The 19,027-nt window shown below is 42.7% G+C and overlaps 1 protein-coding gene across 1 annotated transcript in view; it reads left to right on the top strand.

Annotated features, from left to right (window-relative positions):
- KSR1 (kinase suppressor of ras 1) overlaps positions 1 to 19,027 on the top strand; it is a 74,790-nt gene that overhangs the window by 23,126 nt on the left and 32,637 nt on the right. Inside the window, exon 2 of the mRNA XM_075033049.1 lies at positions 15,287 to 15,427. Within this exon, the coding sequence (XP_074889150.1) occupies positions 15,287 to 15,427 (141 nt within the window). The remainder of the gene's footprint in view (positions 1 to 15,286; positions 15,428 to 19,027) is intronic.

The raw sequence follows: 19,027 nt of genomic DNA on the forward strand, positions 1-19,027 counted from the left end.
AAAGGAAGGAGTAATGCTATAGCTTCCTATTTTTGGGTGACTGCTCAGTCCTCTCCCTTTCTCTTATCAATTGAAGAAAATGATTGGCAGTGGCAACGTTGTAGAGACAAGATTCAACATGCAGGGTTTTTTGCAGGCAGGTTATGGAAATGGACTCCAGAAGATGAAACACTAGGCTGAGGACCAGCTTGGGCAGCCAAACTGCTTGTATTGAGCTACGAAATGCCAGTGTTTCTAACCTAACCAAGCACAAGGCTCTAATGTCAACTGTACTGTTAGGGTAACAGACAACACCAACAGGACCTAATCCAGCATTCTGGGAAATCAGTGAATCTGGCAAATCTGTTTCAGATAACTTCAGTATTCTTTGAATTGGGTCACAGCTGGAAAGCTAGTAATAGTCTGCTGCTCATTATTTGCACTTTCAAGATTATACTGTAAACAATCTGGGTTGAATTTATAAATTCCCTTTGCCAAAATGCAGAAGAGCAGTAAGACTATGAAGAAAGGATGGAGGTGGAAAGCTTTTTGTTTTAAGATGTTTTAGATTCAGAAGCTGGATAGTAAAGAAAGTGCTGATACTTAGGGAATCCTGCTATTTTGTTCACTCATCACATGATGGCTGAGCAGATGTAAGTTTTGTATCTGTGGAAATCCTCAGAACAGCTGAGGTTTGGAAGGAGAGCTGAGGTGCTCAATTTTCAAACAAGCCAAATATTAGGAAAGTTGTATGCAGGCACTAACTTTGTGCCTATAAGATAGGTAAGAAGCTATCTGCAGCACTGCTGGATCCCTCAAATGTTTGTAGGCCTTTGCTGTATTTCTGGCCTTGTTACTCTGGAGGAGTGCTGTAGGAAGAATTACTCCCAACAGTGTTTTACATCACACCTAGCAGGAGGTGTAGTAGAGTATCAATGGCATTTAGAGTCTTTGATTGTATGGGTGTGGCATTTCAGTGTTCAAAAGCATCCTAGCAAAGTTAGTATTTTCAGTGATGGCTAACTTATTCATGTCCCTTTTGGAAAGATCAAGATTAAATACTGTAAATGAAAGGAGTCTGAAAAAAACACGAGTGATCTTTGTATAACGATGCAGAGTTGGTTGGCTGCAGTGAAAAATTTCAAAGCTTAAGGAATGAATTTGTATCCAGCACTCGGAACTGTCAGTTTGCAGGCAGAAAAATACAACATAGAATCCCTTTGTCTTTCCTCTGCTCCTTAGGAGGGGAGTATTTCCATTACAAAATAGCATACAGCCTTGTTACAATGGCTTTTTATTTTCTCATAAGCAGTCATATTTTTTTTCTCAGTTCTGGTCACTGTCACTCAGCGGAGTCCCTCCTCTGATGCAGTCATCTGAGCAAGAGATGGAGCAGAAATCCTGAACCCCAGAGGCTGCTGAACTTACTCTGCAGTGGATAATCAGAGGAGATACTTCAAGACAAAGGGATCTAGCTAAGCACATGTAATGCAAAAGGGGTGATGAAGTATTTTGAAGAGTGTTTCTTAAGGAGACTGTATAGCATGAAAAGTGAAAAATGTAAAAAATTGCAGAGCTCAGCAGGTAAATGGAATGAAGGTGAACAAGTGTATAAATTACTTTGTAGAAATATCAGGGATTGTTTTCTGCATCTTGGAGTGATCAGGAGTTCTGGGTGGAAGTGATGGCAAATGTGAGAACTTTCCTGCTCCAAAGGGCTTTTTCCAATCCCCAACTGGAGTGAAAAGTCAAGCTCAAATTTTTTACAGTTTCTGCATAAAATAATTTTTGGACACACATGCAAAATGCTTAAATTCTGATCCTGAACCGGCACATTTCCTTTCATTATACATTTAATGCAGAAGTGAAGTCTTTTTAAATGCAGGTTTTTATTAGAAAAATTTGTTTTGAGAACTTCAATTTGTTTTCACAGAATGCTTTCAAAATGAGAAACTTAACTAAACCACTTTCATGGAAGTCTTGGTTTTAATAAACTATTTGTGACAATACACTTCTCTTAAAACCAAAGAAAAAAACAACCAAAAAAACCCCACCTCCTTTTCTGACTAGGCACAAAGACAGATGTGCTGTGTGGAGTATCTGGAAATTAACAAAAGTAATGGATATTGTATCTGGCTTAAAGATGCTAAACTTGGAGCTTGTTGTCTTTGTACATGTGTGTGATCATTTTTCAAGTGTTGATTAAAATCTTTCCAGGCTGTTGTATGATACCAAATAGCTGTTGCAGCACTGGCTGTTGTATGGCCAATTGTTGCTTATCAGTCTCCTGTGTGTTTTTCCTCATACGATTACTAGGTCAGCAACTATATTTTCCTTCACTTTCTAAGTGGGCACAACCTGGTTTAGAAGAAAGTCTCAGAGTTAAAAAGAAAAAATGTTCTTTGTGGGGTGGGAATCTGGATTCAGGTGTACTATATTTGTACTTAAGCTAATGATTGAAACCCCATGTGGTTGCTATAGGCAAATCTTAACCAGTAAGACAGAGCCCTAAAGAGATTTTTTGGAAAAACAAAATGTGAGCAGTGAGCCATGGCAGCTTTCTCACGCAGTGTCTGTGAAAAGAGAAATGTGACTCCAGTCCTTGCCAAAATAGCTCCATTCTTTCTAGTGGAAAGCTAATAATTTGGAGCATTTCACAGAATAAGGTTTCTTAGCTAAGATTTCCCGAGGTGCAGAGACAAAATAACTTCAGCTCTGAGACCTGCAACCTGCTCCTACATAGAGTTAAACTTTTTCAGGATAAACCTCTTCCCCAAAGCCCAACCCAGCAGCAGTTTGGGGAAGTGTGTGTGTCAGAGGGAGGAGGGGAAGATGGAACTCCTTAAGTGCTCAAATAATTGAGTCAAACAAGCAAAGGATTTTATTTTGTTGTGTTTTGTTTCTTTCCCTTGGTCTGCTAGTAAGTCCAAGTGCTGCAGAGAACAAGCTGCTCATCTGTCTCATTCCCCAGCCAGTACCTGAGGGAATGAAGCAGATAGGAGGTTTGTGAATGTATTTTATTTTATTGGGGCTACAGAAACAGAAATGTGTAAGACAAAAGGGAGATGGTTGGGAAGGCAAGGGAAATATGAATGTGAAAAAAACCCTTTGGGATTAGGGACAGCATCCTGGGCTTTATTAAAGGAGCTCAGTCCCTTCAGACGGAGTACTGGGAGCTCTCAGGCTAGACATCCAAGGTATTGCCCCTTGGTCCCTCACTGTCTCTGAGAGCTGTGGGTGCTCAGTACCTTGCAGGATGAGGCTTGCAGTGAAGAGGAAAGGGAAGTGCAAGAATATGACGAGGACCTAGAATTAGTCATTCCCTTCCTGACCTTGCTGAAGGAAATGGCTGGCTTTATATTTCTTGCTGTAAACTCTACTTCTTTACTTGTGCTGCAAGTTTACACGTGCACATGCTGTTGGTTTCTTTATTCCTACCTCCCCCAGCATACAATCAAATATACTTGAGAGTTCTTTTACAGATGTGTGAGAATAATTAGTGCAATCATAAAAATGAAGAGGATATTATCTGTAAAGGCACTTACAGTTTTGAATTTTAGAGAGAAATCCATGAGTTGTAACACAACCTCTATCCCCAAAACATGGCCTGGTGTTTCCTCTCCAGGTTATGAACCTTTTGTAGTCTTCTGTCACTTGCTGCTTTCTGGCTGCAGTCATTGTAAAACCAGCAGGGGATAGTTGTTGGGTAGTTGTTTTCTTTATGGGAGGAGAGAGACAATTGATTTGCCAGGACACTGAAGAATTCTAGTTATAGGGAGAAATGTAGTATTGGTGTTATCTTCAGGCTGCATTCACCTCTGTATAACTGTGGGCTACAGCAGATAAGTTGGGCAAGTAATTGTTTACCTGCAATACTTTGAGAGCCTGTGTTGTATTAGGGTCTGAGCACCTTACAAACTCCTCCCTTTTCCCCATCTCGGTGAAGTAGGGTAGCACTGTGTATGCTCTAACAAACTAGGAAGTGAGCCTTGAAGGCTATAAGATGCGGAACCATCAAAGTGTGTAAGCTCCTAACTCACTATTGAAGTCTGCACAGGATCTGGCTTGCGGTGGTTTGCTTAGGAGCGTGCAAGAAATAGGAAGGAGAGGAATCTGAGCCTAGGTTTCCCCAACTGTCAAGAAAGATTTATTCAGGGCTGATCTTTGCTTGGGGCAGGGAGATGGAAGTCTTTGATTTCTTGAGGCTCTCCAGATTTCTTTTAGTGCTGTTACAGTGTGAGTCAGTGTCTCGGCCAATGTAGAATCCCTGGAACAGATCTCAGGAGATCCTTTTTGCTGCCTTGCCAAAGGCACGAGTAGCTCTGCCTGGTCCATTTCTGACACATGCTTGTTAACTTATTGTTGAAGACCTTGGTTGAGGGTCAAGACTGTTGAATTAGGCTTTGTGAAGCCTTAGCTGTTGAGGAGCAGGTTCTGGACTGATGGTGATACTCTTCCAGATGATCACTCTGTCTGAGCTGTTTGAGATTTGGCTGTATGTGAACAGATAGAGGATCTGGGGACCCTGTGGAAGGAATCAAATGAGTGAGACCAGGAGTTGTGCTGTGCTTGGACAGAAGTATTCTTCACAGGGTAAATCCACAAGCCTGCTAAATGGCACATGCACTGATTTCATGAGCGGATAGGAAACCTTAACAGGTCTGTAGGCCAGTTTGGAGTAATGATACCCTTCAGTATATGCTTTGTGCAAGAGGAAGTATTAGTCTTCCTGTGTTCCATATGGAAATAGAGTTAAGCCTAATGAAGCATAGTTGAGCTAAAGAAGCTAGATGGGTGCTGGAGAGAAGTCTGAGCTGAAAGGAGGTTGAGCTGCAGATCTGATGTGGCAGCAGCAGGGTTGTGCTCAGCAAATGGTAAGTACAATTCTTAGTCTTGCAGAGTTCTCTCAATCATTCTGTTGCAGTTGCATGTCCTCAGGTTACATAGGAACAGGGAGGGCTTTCATTTTTAGTGTTCAGTAGGTGTGAAATCTTGATATTTAAGCAGAGGGCTGTTCCTGTAGCTGCATTAGGCTCAGATACCCCTCTAGGATGCAATCTTTGAAGAGAATCATGTTATCAGGCACAGGGAACCACTTGATTGTGCAGTTTCATCTTCTCACTCCCACTCTTAGCTGGGGAGGCCTCCGATGAGTGTTCACAGTTCTCAGTCACTGGGATTGTGAAAAAGGAAGGAGAGGAGAGAAAAGGGGTGGTATGTGGCCTCCAAGTGACCCAGAAATGATGCTGTCTGCATCATCTGACAAAGCAAAACTAACATACTGCAGTGTTTGGGCAGTGGCTATTGTGTCAGCCTCAGGCATGGCTGAAGGTTCAAAGGAAAATCCATCCATGTGGTGTTCCATCTCTCCCTATCCCTCTACCTCTCTGTGCTTTTATTTACTGATTTCTCTTAAGGCTTTTTTTTTTTTCCCCAGAGCATACCTTGCCTGTGTATTTTTCTACTGGCTTGTGCTAGGTCCTGTTTTGCAGGGTTTGTTTAGCAATGCATTGAGAAACTATTTCCTTTTCTTTTATAAACAAAACCAAAAGCCCTTAAGTGAGCCCAGACACCCAGGTTTTGCAGAAGCAGCAGGCTGTCAGTTGTTTCTGTGCGGACACTGCTGCAAGTAAGGCTGGCATCGAAACTCCATGCATAGACCCCTCAGCTGATGTGAGCTAGCACAGCTACCTCACTGTGCATGGTGCAACCTGCAGAGTGGTACCCCCAAAGTGCAGCTGTCAGAGTGCTTGTTCCCATCCATGTCCTCGTCCTGATTTCTCTGCTTTTGAGAAGCTCCATCGCAGTCAATGCTGCCACGATCTAGTGATTAGATCTGAGGACTGAAAGTTAGGTCTTCCGTGACCTGTTTTAAGAATTGCTCCTTCACTTTGTGCAAATTATTTTTAATCCTTCTTCCTCTTTCTTATTTTTAATAAGGTGTTACTGCATGGGGTCTTGTGAGTATGTTAATGTTTGTAAGTTGGTTTTGGCATTCAAAGCAGTGATACTGTTCTACAAGCTGTCTTTTTCAAAGGGGGCTGTGCCTGTTGTCCAGCATAGCGGTAATCTACATACCTGGTGCCTTAGTTTGCACTTGTGTAGTCAATGGAGAGGCGGATAGGAAACAGACCCAAGGAAGTGAGTACTCTGGCTACCGTTTTAGCAGAGCTAGAAGAAGCAGCTAGGCCTCACATCTTGGACAGGAGTCCTGCTCACTCTGCCACGCTTCCTTGCTGAAAGAGTCAGCTGGTCTCAAGTAAGAGAATGTGAATTTCACAGACTGCAAGTCAGTGTCTGACATGTATGTGAGCTCCTTTTCTCAGATACCATTTCAAATAAACAAATGAATCTGCTATCAGTTATTTCTTTGTAATGTTTTATCTGCTAGCTTGGCCTTACTCATATATGGCTGGTGAAGATAAATGTCAAAATATCATCCTTTAGTGGACTCAGTTCTGTTGGGTTTGAGGGCAAAGCCATGTGGGTGAGAAATAGAGTGACCTCATTTTTTAGGATACAAATAATTTCTTGAATCTTTTTTTGCATCTTTTCTTCTTATTTTTGGGTTGTGCATTTTGCTCCTGTGCAGCTCTTGTGCTTGCCTTGAAAAGAGCTGTTTGAATTCCGTGCTGAATTCAAGGTAGCTTTGAAGTCTGCGAGTTTATAAGACTCTCCAGCTGAATCCTGCATCATCTGAGTGTTCCTAATAAAAGCACAGATGGGAAGGATGGTTTTCTGTGTGGTCGAACGAAATGTTCTATGAACAGGTTTGGATGAGTTTGCACTACAAAATGAGCATATGTCATGCTAAAAGGGTACAGACCCGCTCCCTCCATTTCACCAGGCAAATTTGGTTTTAAACCAGTCAAAAACAGGCATTGGTTTAGTTCTCCCTATACCGGAAAGGGAACAGTCCACATTGTTATAATCTATCTTTATACCTATATGCACAAGAAGCTCTGTGTTCTCTGAAGACAGAAGGGAAATGAGAATTTCTGAGACTTCAGTTGCTGCTTGGTGATGCTATGATCGGATGAGGATAACAATTCAGATAGCCGGGGGCATTCAAATGAGTCAGCTGCTTAAAGCTTAAGTTCAGAAAAGGAACAGCTCAGTGTTGGGTTGTGTGGTGTACAGGAGTTGCAGAGACAGTTGATTTGTTGTTAGTTGAGGGGCATTGCAGACAGTTACTTTGAATCAGAACAGTTCAGGATGGTTGGCTGAACAGGGGTGAACAGTGGGCCTCGCAGGCATGCATGAAGTGGCTTGCCCTGTGTCTGCAGATCCCTGGCAGAGCTGAGACTAGAAGCTGTCTTGTGATCCTCCATCCATCTGCTCCTGGCTCTGTGCACAGTCTGCAGGACAGACCAGGAAAACCTTGGCACTATTTCTGCCTAATGATTCTTCAGCCTTATTCTTGTCTCCTCTGGTTGGGCACTTCGTCCTGGTGTATTTCTTTGGGTCTCCCCTGGTTCAGGCTCTACAGCACTCTGATCACAGACTGTGATTGCCTTGATTACTGCGTACCAGGGAAGGTTCTGCTCTGGACACAGCATTGCTGCATTTCAGTCCTAACTAGAGAAACCAACCAGCACTTCTACTATGGGGTTTGCTACTTTGCACCAATTTGGTATTCCTGCCCTGTTACAGTGGTATCCAGGTGACGACTTAGCTCTGGTGTGATCATCTTTCCAAAACCTGTGGAAGAAGGTCTGCTCTTATGGCCTTTTCAAAGATGGGAATCTGAGGCAGAGCAGATGGTGACAACCGTATCTCAGAAGTGCTGAACAGTTACCCTCATCGCTGGGCTCTACTTATGAGCAAGCTGCTGTGCATGCCTTGCCTCGGCGAGGTCAGGAAGGTGGTGTTTCGGTGTGCTGGCCATCTGCATGGGGGCTTTCTGAGCTCTTGTTCAGATCACAGGCTCTTCCCCAGCTTTCATACCTCAAAGCAAGCAGCCTTGCATACAGAATAGCTTGCTCTGTAAAAATGAAATACTAGTTCTTTCCTTTGGATGGATCAACTCAGTTGCACCTTTTTTCTTTTTTAACTCAGATGACTTTGAAAAAAGTGTCCTGAAGTACACTCACATTGCTGCTGGTCTCCAAATGGTTGTTGTGATCTTTATCGGTTTCTCACATGGTTGCTGAGCATGACTTCAGAGACAAATTTGGCAAGTCAGATTCTGACCTTTTTATGTTCTCTTCAGTGCTCAGGTTGCTCAAGATTTTTTTTGACTGACAGTAGGGTTTGTCTATATAATGGCACTGGGGGAGATAGATGAGAGTCAGCTAAAGGTGTGAAGTGAATCTACTTTCACTGGATGCCTTAAAATGACTCATCTTACTTTCCCTAGTGTCCCATGCAGATAAACTCTGAGTTCAGAAGTTTTGTCTTCTGTTTCTGGAGGTAGAAATGCAGAACCTCCCTCACTGTGTGAGATACTGATCCAGCTAGTGCAGTGTCCTGCTACAGCAGTAGCTATTGTCTGATGCTTCAGAGAGCGCACCCTTGCCCTCTGGGTCCTGTTCTAGGCAGGAGGTTAATAGAGGAGTTCCTTCCTGATTAATTCCTGTCTGAAGGAAGATAGATTATTAGCATTTCTCTTAGCCACATGTAAGAGCTGGGTCATACATTGATCTGATCCTTTGAAAACTTCAGCCACCAGCTTGTTAAATTGCAAGGCAGTAAGTGGTGGTAGGCTTGGAAGTATTGGTGTAAGCTCATATTTATTGTCTTTTCAAGTGCTGCCAGACTCCATGAGATTTCAACTCCTGGGATGGGAGAAATATGGTCTGCTTTTGAACATGTGCTCTATTTGTTGGTTAAAAAATGAAAATTGTTTGGTTTGGGTATTGCAAAAACCCCTCTTCTAAACATTGCATATGTTTCAAGTCATCAAGAAAAGTTGTAGGCATCAGTGAGCAGAACATTGTAAGTTTTGTGAAAGTGTGAAAACAAGGCATTTAGTTGTGAAATGTATGACTGAATCAAGCTTGGTCTCAAACTGTTGCTACTCTGAAGAAATCTTGGCTGGCACTTCGGTATAGCAGAGTCCCTCTGGCTGTCCCTAGCTTGTTTAATGTATAAATTCCATCCTGTGCCTCAGTTTCCCTTTTTTGTGAATTGAAAATAACTATCCTTGCTGCATTTATAGGGTATTTCAAGATAAATGGATTAAAAGCATGAGAATAAGCTAGGGAAGATTTCAGAAAAATGCAAACTCTTCTATCCTCTGCTCCTTTCTCCCTGTTTATTTGGATCAATTGCACTGAATTAAAACTGATTAGTTTTTGGCCAAGCGCAAAAGCTACAATATGTTTAACGTGCTTGCCTTTTAATGACTTCTGGAATAAGATGCCACTTCTCTAAACATGAATAAAATGTAATTGACAAGAAACTGAGAGACAGTTGACCCCCAAATGCATGAAACTTAATTTCTCTTGTTAGGGACCATAACTATTAACATTCTCTGACAAATTAAGTTAGAATGTGATTTCTGATCAATTAACCAGAGGTCAGAAATATTTGGGCTGCAGTTTGAATACTGAATTCTTCCAACTCATCCTTGCAATATGTCCTTGCTTGCCAAGGACTCCTGAATTTTGCACCCTCATGTCAGTGAACTAGTTTTACAGATGCCATTGCTTTCTTGTGCCATGTCTGCAGAAGCACAACTGAAAAACTTGTGGGTGTTTGGTTTTTGTTCATCATCATTTAAACTCCCAACTGTTGGCTTGAGGTCGTGGATATGGGCAACCTTGTATCTCAGGAGATCTGCTGTTTATTTTGTATAAATAAATAAAAAAGTACAAGCTTGGCAGTTTTTTACTAAACATGTTGGGCCTGATTCTCACATATGCTGTAAAGGGATATTAATTTTAAAAGTGCTGTAAGGAGGAGATAAAAGTGCATCCAGGAGCATACCTTGCAGCATGTGCAGCTCTTGGAGCAAATGAGAACTGGGTGTCCTGGCCATCAGCTACACCAGACAGAGAGAAGGAGAGTTCTACTGGAGCACACCCTGTAAACAGCGATTTACTCCAGCTGCTCCATATCCTGTCTCTGTTCTTGTTCTTTCCCATCTCTGTGGGTTTAAGGCAGTTGGAGTATCGCTGCTTCTGTTGTGGGGTTTGCCATTTGTGATGAGTGGGATGTGCCGTTTGGCAAGCAGGCGGTGAATAGCTTACTATTGGCTTTATCTTTCTGTCTAGTTTGTGGTTGGAGACCTGCATGTTGTTTGTGGGTTTTTATGTGCGTCACTGAACCCAGAAGTTTTATTATATTCTCAGAAAAGGGTTTTGCAACAGCTCAGCTATTAAAGCCAAACCATGTAGTTTAGTTAAAAGTCTGCGCAGGAAATAACAAAATGAAATTCATCCTGGGGGAGAAGCGTGGTGCATGTAGGGTGGGAAGAGAATGCAAATATACTATTTATAGGACTAGGGGAAAACAAATTTGGACTTGAGGAGTAAAGGCAAAGGAGTTATCATGGGAAAACCAGACTTGGCCATCTAAGATACTCAGATCTGTGCTGTCAGACTGCTTTTCCATTTTTGAGAATTATATTTTTGTTATATTGCAATGAAGAAGAAGTTTGACATTGAAATGTGTGCTGCATAGAGTACCTTCCAGCAGTATCCTTTTAGGACTTTATGCTATAGATGAGACTTGTCAAGTGAAAAACCCATATTTTTTTCAGCAGTACAAAAAATAGTTGAAGACAGTGCCTGCTCCAAGGATTTTATGCAGTACAAGCAGGCAGAGCCACATGCAGGATGAAAGAGGAGACAGATTATTTAATTTGCTCACTGTCAGACAGCAGGTCAGTGGCAGAGCTAGGAGTGGAGTCCAGCTCCCTTGAGCCAAGGTCCATTCTCTTACTCATTAAATGTGATGCTTGTGGTGTTACATTGAAATTGGTGAGGAGAACTTCTGTGGGGAATGGAAGAATAGTGATTGTACCTCAAGAATATCCTTCCTCAAAGCAGCATTTTCTTGCCACTGTCAGTGCTTGCAGTTCCCCACTTTATACTGGGTCATGTGCTACTTTTAAGGTGTTTGCATATAATTAGTGTTACATATCACTAAGCGTGAAGCTCTAGCTTTAGAGAGTGTGCTGATATCTCATCCTTCTTCCAGGAAAATAAATCTTGCCTGATGGGAGGTCCTACAGTAAAATAACAGGTTACAATAGACTGAGGAGCTGAGCTGCTACTTTTTTACGTAGGCCTGTCACGGCTGGCTGTACCAGTTTCAAAATCACTGTGCAATCTTGCTTCTTTCCCTAGGTGCTCAGCAACCTTGAGGTATGCCCAGGAATGGGGAAGGGGTGAGGTGACCCAGAGGGAAGAAGCAATAACATACCACAGTACCCTGGGAATTCTACATACTGTGGCTTACAAATGCGCAGCTGACTTGTTTGCCTTTGGCTGGATTTTGTGGTTGCAGTTTGTATATCAAAGTGCATATCGTCATTGAACCTTGCTTGGAATGGCCTCCAGAAAAAGAGAGGGCTTGGGTGATTTCTGTCTTCCTTCTCCTTTCCATGACAGATCTATTGCACAGCTGGGAAGCTGTTTTTCATTTATGTAGGCTGACTTCTGGCATATTGGGGGCTATTGAGTAGTCCTCAAACTTTCTGCAACCTCTTCTTTCTGCCTCTTATGAGGGGACCTTCCCCCTCTATTCATACCAGTTCTTCATTGCTCCTATTGCCTCCATTCCCAACCTGTGTTCTTGGTTAACCTCAGTTCTAGCCTGTGGGTTGCCAAGATCCCCTCTTCTTTGAGAAGTAAGGCAAATGTGCTCCCCTCACTTACCCTGTCAGGGCTTTGACTATCCTGTTCCTGTCTTTACCTGCAGCAAAGCCCCTCTTTCCCATTCTAATCTCTTCCTCCCTTATGTCTTTTGAGGGAAAAAGTCAGGATGCAAACATGATACATTTGGAGGCAATACGAACAGAACCAAGTATCTTGAGTGGAATGAAACCCTAATGATGAGAACATACGTCTTTTCTGTTAAAAAAGGAGTTTTAGGACAGATAGGCAAAAGTCACAGTCGAGATCCATGATAGCATTCAATTTAAACTGTGGAGCAATTGCTTTAACTGTAGGAGACAGTATTTCCAGCTCATCCCCCTAATATGGGAGTTACCCCGTAGCTGTGCACAGACTCACTTGCAATGGCTAGGTAGATCTGCAGAGTCACACTGCATCTAATGTGGGCCAGCTGGCCAAGCCATGAGGTGGGGGAAAAAACACAATGAGAAGCAGAAAAAATTTAAACCAAGCACTTAGCAGGAAAATATTTGGAACGGCATCTCCAAGCTCATTTCTGACCTAACTATGAACGGGAGAGCTTGCTGGATAGGCTGTTATGGGAAAATATGTATGACAGTGAGAAAGCAGAAGGTCGTGACTAAGCCAGCCAATGACATCATATGTGGCCCTTGCCTGCACTGCGTTAACTCTGAAGGAACAGAGCACGCGTACTCCAGAGACATCTTAATTTAGGGGTGTGTACAACTGAAGGTGCAACTGTGTAGGAGAGTACAGCTGACAGCAAGTTTAAGAGTACAAGCACAGGCAGAACAAGCTGCAGCAGTGTTTAAAAGTCACATAGTCACACCAGCATATGGCACTATGCTGAGGGAGCGAGCTGACTTGTGTCTGATTGGCACAGAGTGCAGGCACGTGGCTGTCAGTGGTGCCCAGGCCTCTGCTGAGCCCATCACCAGCCCCTTCGGAGCCCAGCTGGCTTCCGCAGAACTGCGGCTGCCTGCAGGGGCCTGTCCTGCTCCGCTCTGCAGCGTGGGGTCTGACTAGAGAAAGCAGACAAAGGGTGGAAAAAAGGAAGTACTATCACCCCCTTTTTATAAAAAGAGGTACTGAGACTGAGAACGATTGAGTGGGATTTCCAAGGTAATTTCTTTTAGGTCTTATGCTCCAAAGCCATGTTAGGAAGTTACGGTTAAAAGGTTCCTCTGGTTTCAGCTGGGTGGTCAGACTGTGAATGCAAAGGGATGGCTGAGTCTTCCAGACCATGGCAGTCCTTCTATTGCACAACTGCCTCTCCTAAGAGTGGCGCTGCTTTGCATTTCTGTATTCATTGCATGAAGAGTTTGAATGACTTTTGTATTAACCCACTTTTTGATAAACTTCATGGCACTGCTGTCTGAATTCAGAAGTGAGTGGGCAGAGACAAACTTGTTATACCTGATATTTGTGAGGAGTCAAGATTGCTCATAAAACAAAGCCCTCAGCTAACTTTAAAGGAAAGCACAAGCTAGAAATGCCTTATCAAAGCTGCTGGCCTACTTTGTTACACAGAACTGGTGGTTCTGCTGCTAGAATGCAGCCAACCTCCAAGGAACATCCAGTGTAGTGTTTTGGCTGGGGGCTGCTGCCGCCACTTGGCTTCCACTGGCTTCAGCTGCAGCTACAGTGCAAGTGATCTATATGCTGCTTCTATTCACATGGAAATAGCTTAGTTTTGAAGTTGCAGCCCCAAACAGTCAGCTGGATGTGCTGGACTCCAACATGGAGGTGGGGTCACTTCAGTCAAATGTTGCTGCAATCTGTTGCCATGCCAAGGATGGCCTTCAGGGCTTTTCCTACTCTTGACTACCAGTCTTTGGCCATATGCAAAAACTGAGGCCCACAATGGCTTGAGTCCCAAGAAATTGTGGCCATAGCTAGAAACATGGTCTCGTCAGCCATTTTTTAAAGAATAGCATTAGCAATGTAATAACATAGCACCATGTAGTTCCCCTGTGCAAGTACAGGTCCTCCTGCTCAGTGCTAGTTTATGGTTAACTGTGTTTCTGTTATTATGCGTGTTCTGTTATTAACCCCTGCAGAGCCTTGCTAATTTAACAGAGTTGTGTGTAAGAGCACACGGATCAACCTCATATTTATACGTTTGCAGGACTGGGTCACAGTAAACAAGATGAGAGGGAGAAAGAATTTCCCTCTTCAACAAAACCAGCGATTCCCATATACTGCCAAGGAAGAATTTGCATTTGTTCTAGGACAGTTACTGTGAAGTAGTAGCTTTCGCAAACTGATAAGCAGGCCAAAAGCGTTATGCTCCCTATGGTGGTCATTCAGTTGAGATCAAATACATTATCTATTTTTCCCTATAATATCTGACATATCCTTTATCTGGGGAAGGAGGAGATGATCTAATTCTCTTTCCCATGTATAACGCAGATTGTGCATACAAGTCATGTATAGCATCATTCAGATACACAGAACAAAAATATTTTGAGCAGAAACTTAAGAGGAGAGATACAACAGTGGTCAAAAGAATCCATGTTTGTTTTTTCCTTTACATTTGTAGTCTGATCTTGTCGCAAATGCTAAAATTTGTTAACTAAGAACATGTTTTGGTTTATAAATCATGGATCAACTAACTTGCTTTGAGGCATTGTTTTGTTAGGAAGGTTTTGAAGCTCAAGTCTGCCCCACGGGAATGTGTGACATAGTGAGAAATCTTTTGAGAATATTTTCTTTTTGATAAGCAAACATAAGGCACAAATAATATTCCTTCTTGTCATTTTATTTTTCTGTGCCTAAAGTGACGGTTCCTGTGTAGTGCATTTGGCATGAGATGGTCAGGTGATAAAAGTTTTGGGATAAAGCTTTAGAATAGAAGATGTACAACGATCATCTAGTCCAGCTGCCTGAATTTTTGTTCTTTTAAGATCATTGTTTTTAATGTTGATTTTGTGATAGAAATGCCCATCAGATAATGGGCCTCAGAGTCTTTGGGTACTCCGGCTATTCCTGCCTCACTGATCTTCCAGCCAAAATGAAAGCCAGCTGTAAGAGAACATAACAAATATACAGGACCAATGGATGAATGGGCATGTAGTCCTGCAGGTTAGACTGGCAATACCTACAGCATCCAGAATGAGGTTGAATGTACATGTGCAGTGCCTTTAAACCGAATGTAATTAATTGTTTCAAATGGTTTGGACACCCTTTTGTATTTTGGCACGATACCCAGCCTTTGCACAGAACTTTTGTTTATATGGGTTTAGAGAAGAGCCCTGCATGGATGGGCCCTGCAAGGTCCTGTCTTCTGCTGAAATGTTGAAGAGTAAAGATGCTCAGTGTGAGGGAAATGCTTCCCTGTATGAATTTCCCTGAGTGCTTGTAAGAGTGTGTAATTTTTATATCCTGAAAGAGCCCCACTCACAAACCAGCATCCCCTTTGGCTAGGTACTGTACAAACATTGCCCAGGGAGATGACAACATATCTCAAGGAACTTAACTGTTTACTTTCTGGATCCCAACAGGTGAAACTGATTGACTACATCCACAGACAACGGCAGTGTAAGCTGAGTGTGCCCCTGAATGACAGGACAGCAGAGCTCAACAGCTACCCAAGATTCAATGACTGGTTAGACATTGTCAATGTGAGGAAAGAAGTTGTACAGGTAAGGGGAAGACAACCCTCAGCACAGAACCTTCCTGCCTTTTCAAGACCTTCCCAGCTGCCTGCTGGGTTTAAGGTAGTTTCCTGAACTTACTTTCTGGCAAGGTGGGAATGTGTGGGTACACAGAGGGACCTTTGGTAGAAAGCGTGCTTCCTCTCTCCCAGAAGCAGTGATTACCCAGCGGGAGTGCTGAAACACTCCCTTCACTTTGTCCTCCTCCCAGAGTTAGTAGGGATCTTCTCATAATAGTGTTTGAAGCAACACCTCACACCTATTGCTCAGTATAAGACAAAGGTCCTGCATTACCAGGACCTCCTTTCCTTCTGCCTGCTAGGCCTGAGAATGATGCCATAACTTAATCACTTACTACCTTTTAGATAATAGTACTGTACCATACTATATTCTGTGTCCAGTACTAGCCAAAAAAGGTCCAAGAGTTACAATTTTGTGCACTGACATATCCAATAAATGGACAAAAATGCTGAGTTGTTACAGCCTATTTACTTCTAAAAGCATACATGCCACAATTATAAATCAGTAAAGACCCAAAAATAGCCAATAGCACTGTCCCTCTCTAAATTTAGACTAGCAAAAGGGGTCAGAGTTTACAAGTTTGTCCCAGACTGATGGTTTTGAAACTGTATAGCCTCACACAGCACTCAAGACTACAAAATCAAAAGAACTGTAAACCAGTAATGGGCAGGGGGATTTTGATCTGGATTTTGACTGGGTGGGAGTCTTTGCTCAGAAACAAGAGAGGTTTTTTCATTTTATATACACACCCACTCACACCATGAGTAAAGTCTCTGGTTCAAACTAATACCAAAGAGCATTGCATCAGTGTAAAAGAATGGAATGAATAGTTGTCCTGTGGTGGTCTTTGTAGTGGCCGGCATCAGCTGTTCATGCTCGCAGACCATGGCTCCTTCTGATCTTTACAGTTTAATTCTTAACATGCAAATCACTGGAAGCCTCTTTACTGCACAGAATAATCTGACACTTTTGCTGGAATCAGGAACGGCCAGATAAGCCAAGGCCCCCAGCTCCTGTCTCTGACACTTTTTTGGGGGGCAGGGGGGGAGAGCACCCTGAAATCCCAGCCACATTATGGGAATTCCAGGACTGCAGGGCACTGACATTGGATTGTTCCCTTGGGTCTGGTCTGTGCATGGCTTCCCCGTTCTGTTCTGTACTGGGGACACTTCAGTTCAGTGTAACATTAATGGCAATATAAGTAGAGCTCAGTCCACTGATGGCTAAACAAAGCAGAAGAGGCCTTTTCTATTCTTTTTCCCATTTTTGGCTTTGCAGGCCAGATCACAGTGTTCTCATTCAGTTTCCTTTGATCCTTACACAAGCAAAAATTTTCTTTGACTTCAGCAGGAATCTGCCTGAGTGAAAAATTCAGCAAATTTTCATGGAAGTTATTCCAGCTTGGTCCTGATGTAACTAAGCAGACTCTGGTGATATAGGATGAGTTCAGGACCGAGTTGTTCCTTTTATTTACTACTATTTATTTTGAATGTGGTGCTGGATATTGCCTTCCAGCCCAGCAAGGTTTTGGGTAGCACAGCTAAAGGTGCAGCAGTGACAATGAGAGAACAGAAAAGCAGCCTGTTGCTGTGGCCAAACTGCCAGGCTCCCAACTATTGTTGGTTTCTAAGGTTACTGGAATTGCCTGAGCCTAAAAGAATGTCTTTGTAGCTCTTTTTTGAATCCTTTGTGATGCCTGCAGAACTGGGGGAAGGGAAGAGGTGAAGAAAAGGGGTGGAGGAAGGGGGGCAGGAGGTGGACAGTTCAAATCTGCCACAGCCTGCTAATTAAGGGAGCAAACAGGGTTGAGTCTGCCCTTCCATATATGTGGTCACTAAAAAGGGTGAATAAATTTGGTTTCGGTCTATGGCAGGAAGAGAACATTTTCCAGCTGTTTATTATTTTTATTCATGCTCGCTTGCTACCCCCTCCCAGGCAATGACCAGTGTAATGAACTATGTTTTTTCTGTTGTCTGGGACAGAAATATAAGAGGTGTACAAAGCATTTAAATTCCTCTGTGATTCCAAATGTATGGTTATTTTTTAAAAGATCTGCATCCATTTCATGCAGCTGCAGACAGCTTCTGTAGCATTTATATTAGCTGGACAGGAGAAATGCAACACCCATTGGGTCATTAAAATTATTTTTGTGTAGGCACGCTGGAACAGGCTGTAATCTGGGGGAAATGGAAATAGCTGGGCTAATAAACTAATTGCTTTGTTCTTGCAGTGATTTTTTTTTTGTCCCGTTATTTCACTGCTTAGAAAATAGCAATGCAGCCACTGTTGGTGTTTGTGGCATGGACATCAGCAGACAGTGCAGGGGAGACGTTTGTGATGAGTTGTCTTTCAGAAATGTTACAGGTATCATGGGATCATTCCTGCTGTTGCTTAGATTTCATACAGCATGTGAACTGCATTTCAGCTGAATGCTTTCAAAATGGAAATCACTGACAGACGGAGCTTTAATAGGTTAGTTATTAAGAAATGTATAATGTTTTCCCTTAGCTTTATGCACACTCTCTGTGACATGACTGGGGAGAGAGGTGGTTAGGGAGCCTTTAAAGACAAGGCTGAGTAGGTCAGACAATGAAAATGGGAACACTAGAGTCCCATACCTGGTTCTGTGGCTGATGTACAAGATACACTGGGGAATGACTTCCTATCTCTAAGATACTGTTAGCTCACTGTAAAACTGAAATAGTCATACTGGGTTTCCTTCTTAATGCTTCCAAAAAGTGCTAGAGAGAGAAGCAAAACCCCACAAATGTTGTAATAGTGTATTTATGTTAGGCACGTAGCCCTCTTAGGCTCTGAAACTAGTTGGAGAAGTTGCCAGGTATCTGTAGAGTCTGGGAGAATAGATGCAACAGAGCCCTTCCCTGGCCACCTTTGAGATCTAAATAGAAACAGCAGGTACAATGTAGGAGGTGCATGCAGGTGGAGGGGTCTCCTGTGGCCCACTGCTTGTCAGGGACAAATTAGGAGAAAGGCCTGAGTTCATGGGTTTTTGCTTTTTTAAATGGTTCTGATTCCCTTTGCATTTCTAGTGTTGCTGGAGGGAGTATTTCAAGATTGTGCTAATCTGTGACATAACACCTTTGAAAAACAGCCTAATTGCAAGCAGTTTTTTAGCTCAGTGGTTAGAAAAACAATGCTCTTTTTCTCTCTCTCTCTTCCCCTCCCCTCTCTCCCCCCTCCCAGTCCTCTCCCAAATAAAGCTGCCATGCAGGGAAGCACAGAAGCTCCCAGGCTCTCCTGTCATAAATAGAGCACCGGCTCTAATTTAGAATATCTGCTGACTCCTCTAGTCCAGAGTAAAGACTATTTTTGCTCAGTGACTTGCTCTAGACATTGTGAAGCTTGAAAGCTCTTGCTGTTATAATTGCTGTCTTGTTGTTGGGCTCCTTTATTTCTTTGAAAACCTATATTTAAAACAAGAATAATGACTGCTTGTAAAATCTTTTAGTTCTGGAAGAGATTATAGTAATAACAATGCACTGTTTATGGCATTGGGCAACAGCTAAAAGTCCTGTGAACATGGATAACAGTCAGCCGGTCATGCTG

This window comes from Buteo buteo, chromosome 7, assembly GCF_964188355.1.
Source record: "Buteo buteo chromosome 7, bButBut1.hap1.1, whole genome shotgun sequence".
Taxonomy (NCBI): domain Eukaryota; kingdom Metazoa; phylum Chordata; class Aves; order Accipitriformes; family Accipitridae; genus Buteo; species Buteo buteo.